Source organism: Corvus brachyrhynchos, unplaced genomic scaffold, assembly GCF_000691975.1.
Source record: "Corvus brachyrhynchos isolate BGI_N302 unplaced genomic scaffold, ASM69197v1 scaffold340, whole genome shotgun sequence".
NCBI classification, from domain to species: domain Eukaryota; kingdom Metazoa; phylum Chordata; class Aves; order Passeriformes; family Corvidae; genus Corvus; species Corvus brachyrhynchos.
This window is the reverse complement of record NW_008235987.1, coordinates 1,216,931-1,218,339: the sequence shown is the minus strand read 5'-3', so window position 1 is coordinate 1,218,339 and position 1,409 is coordinate 1,216,931. Positions and strand designations below refer to the sequence as shown.

The following is a 1,409-nucleotide window of genomic DNA, read 5'->3' as shown; positions in this document are numbered from 1 at the left end:
CTGCCCGGGCGTGGCTTTGGCTCGGTGACCGAGGCCACTCCTGTGGGCAGAGGGACTCTTGGGGCTCCAGGCTGGGCTCTCCCAGGGGATGGTGCTCCCAGCTGTGCATTCCCACTGCTGCTCGCCCCGGGATGTTGAGCCGAGCTCCAAGTGCAGCTCGCTGGAAGCGATTCCCAGATGTCAGCCTGCTCTGTGGGCGCCGTGTCGGGTGTTGGAGCTCTGTCACAACGGCTGATTCATCATCCTCAGCGGGAGATTTTTGTTGCCGCCACAAGATGAGGATAATTGAGACAAAGCACTGCCTTGTCTCACTGTTCAACAACACGGGAAGAGTTTTCCCTCTTCTCCTGCTTGTTTGGATCCGGCTGTCGCAGGATCCCGCGGGAATGTTTTGGCGTGGGCGAGAAGGGAGAGCTCAGCACTGAGAGAGCCCTCACGGAGCTTTTTCCTCACTCTGGATGGAGCTGGAGGGCTCTGCACGGGGAAGGGAGTGGGGTGGGTTTCCCAGGGATGACAGCGGGCTGTCCCTGCTGTGCCCTCCATCCCACAGCTGTCAAGATCAAGAAGAACAAGGACAATGTGAAGTTCAAGGTGCGCTGCAGCCGGTACCTCTACACCCTGGTCATCACCGACAAGGAGAAGGCCGAGAAGCTGAAGCAGTCCCTGCCCCCAGGTATCCCGGGAATTTTGTGTTGGGTGGCTGGGATTGAGGGGGGCTGTGAGAACCCCCTTGCAGAGTTCCCAGTGTCCCTGGAGCTGGTGTCACCACCAGTGCCTTGCCATGGTCGGTGTTCGGTATTCCCAGGGAGCCCTTCCATGCCTGAGCCCCCCCGATCCATGTCCTGTCTTTCCTCCACAGGTCTGGCCGTGAAGGAGCTGAAATGAGCTGGGGTGAGCTGGGTACCTGTTGGATTCTCTGTTTGTTAAAATAAATAAAAAACTGTTCCCGGTGTCACGTTTGGTGTTTCACAACCTGCGCTTCCTGGCCCTGGAGCCACTCCAGGGCTCTCGGAGCTGCACTGGGGGTCCCGGGGCTGGTGTTGGTCAGTGCTCCCAGCAGGGAGGCCATCGGTCCACTTCTGGTACCGTGTGGGCACGGGGGAGTCCCCAGATCTGGAGCCAGTCCCTCACTCGTGGGTGGCCCTGGGCTGACAGCTGGGCACGGGACCTGTGGCACCTGGGGCTGGCACACAGCGTGTCCCACGGGCGGTGTCCTTTACAGCACCTGGTCCCTATAGCAGGAGGAGTATGGGGTGCCGTGGCCCCACAGCAGGAGGTTCGGGGTGCGGTGCCCCCACAGCAGTGCCCCACGGCTGCGGTGCCCGATGGCTGCGGGGCCCGATGGCTGCGGTGTCCAATGGGTACAGGGCCCGATGGCTGCGGTGCCCGATGGGTGCGGGGCCCGATGG

The 1,409-nt window shown here is 61.8% G+C and overlaps 1 protein-coding gene across 1 annotated transcript; it reads left to right on the top strand.

The window, feature by feature from the left end:
• The first annotated feature begins 14 nt into the window (after positions 1-14).
• Positions 15-955, top strand: RPL38 (ribosomal protein L38). Its single transcript, XM_017730369.1, has 2 exons — positions 15-673; positions 860-955. The coding sequence occupies exons 1-2, from the start codon at positions 511-513 to the stop codon at positions 883-885; spliced, it is 189 nt and encodes a 62-aa protein (XP_017585858.1). The 5' UTR covers positions 15-510; the 3' UTR covers positions 886-955.
• Positions 956-1,409: the final 454 nt, after the last annotated feature.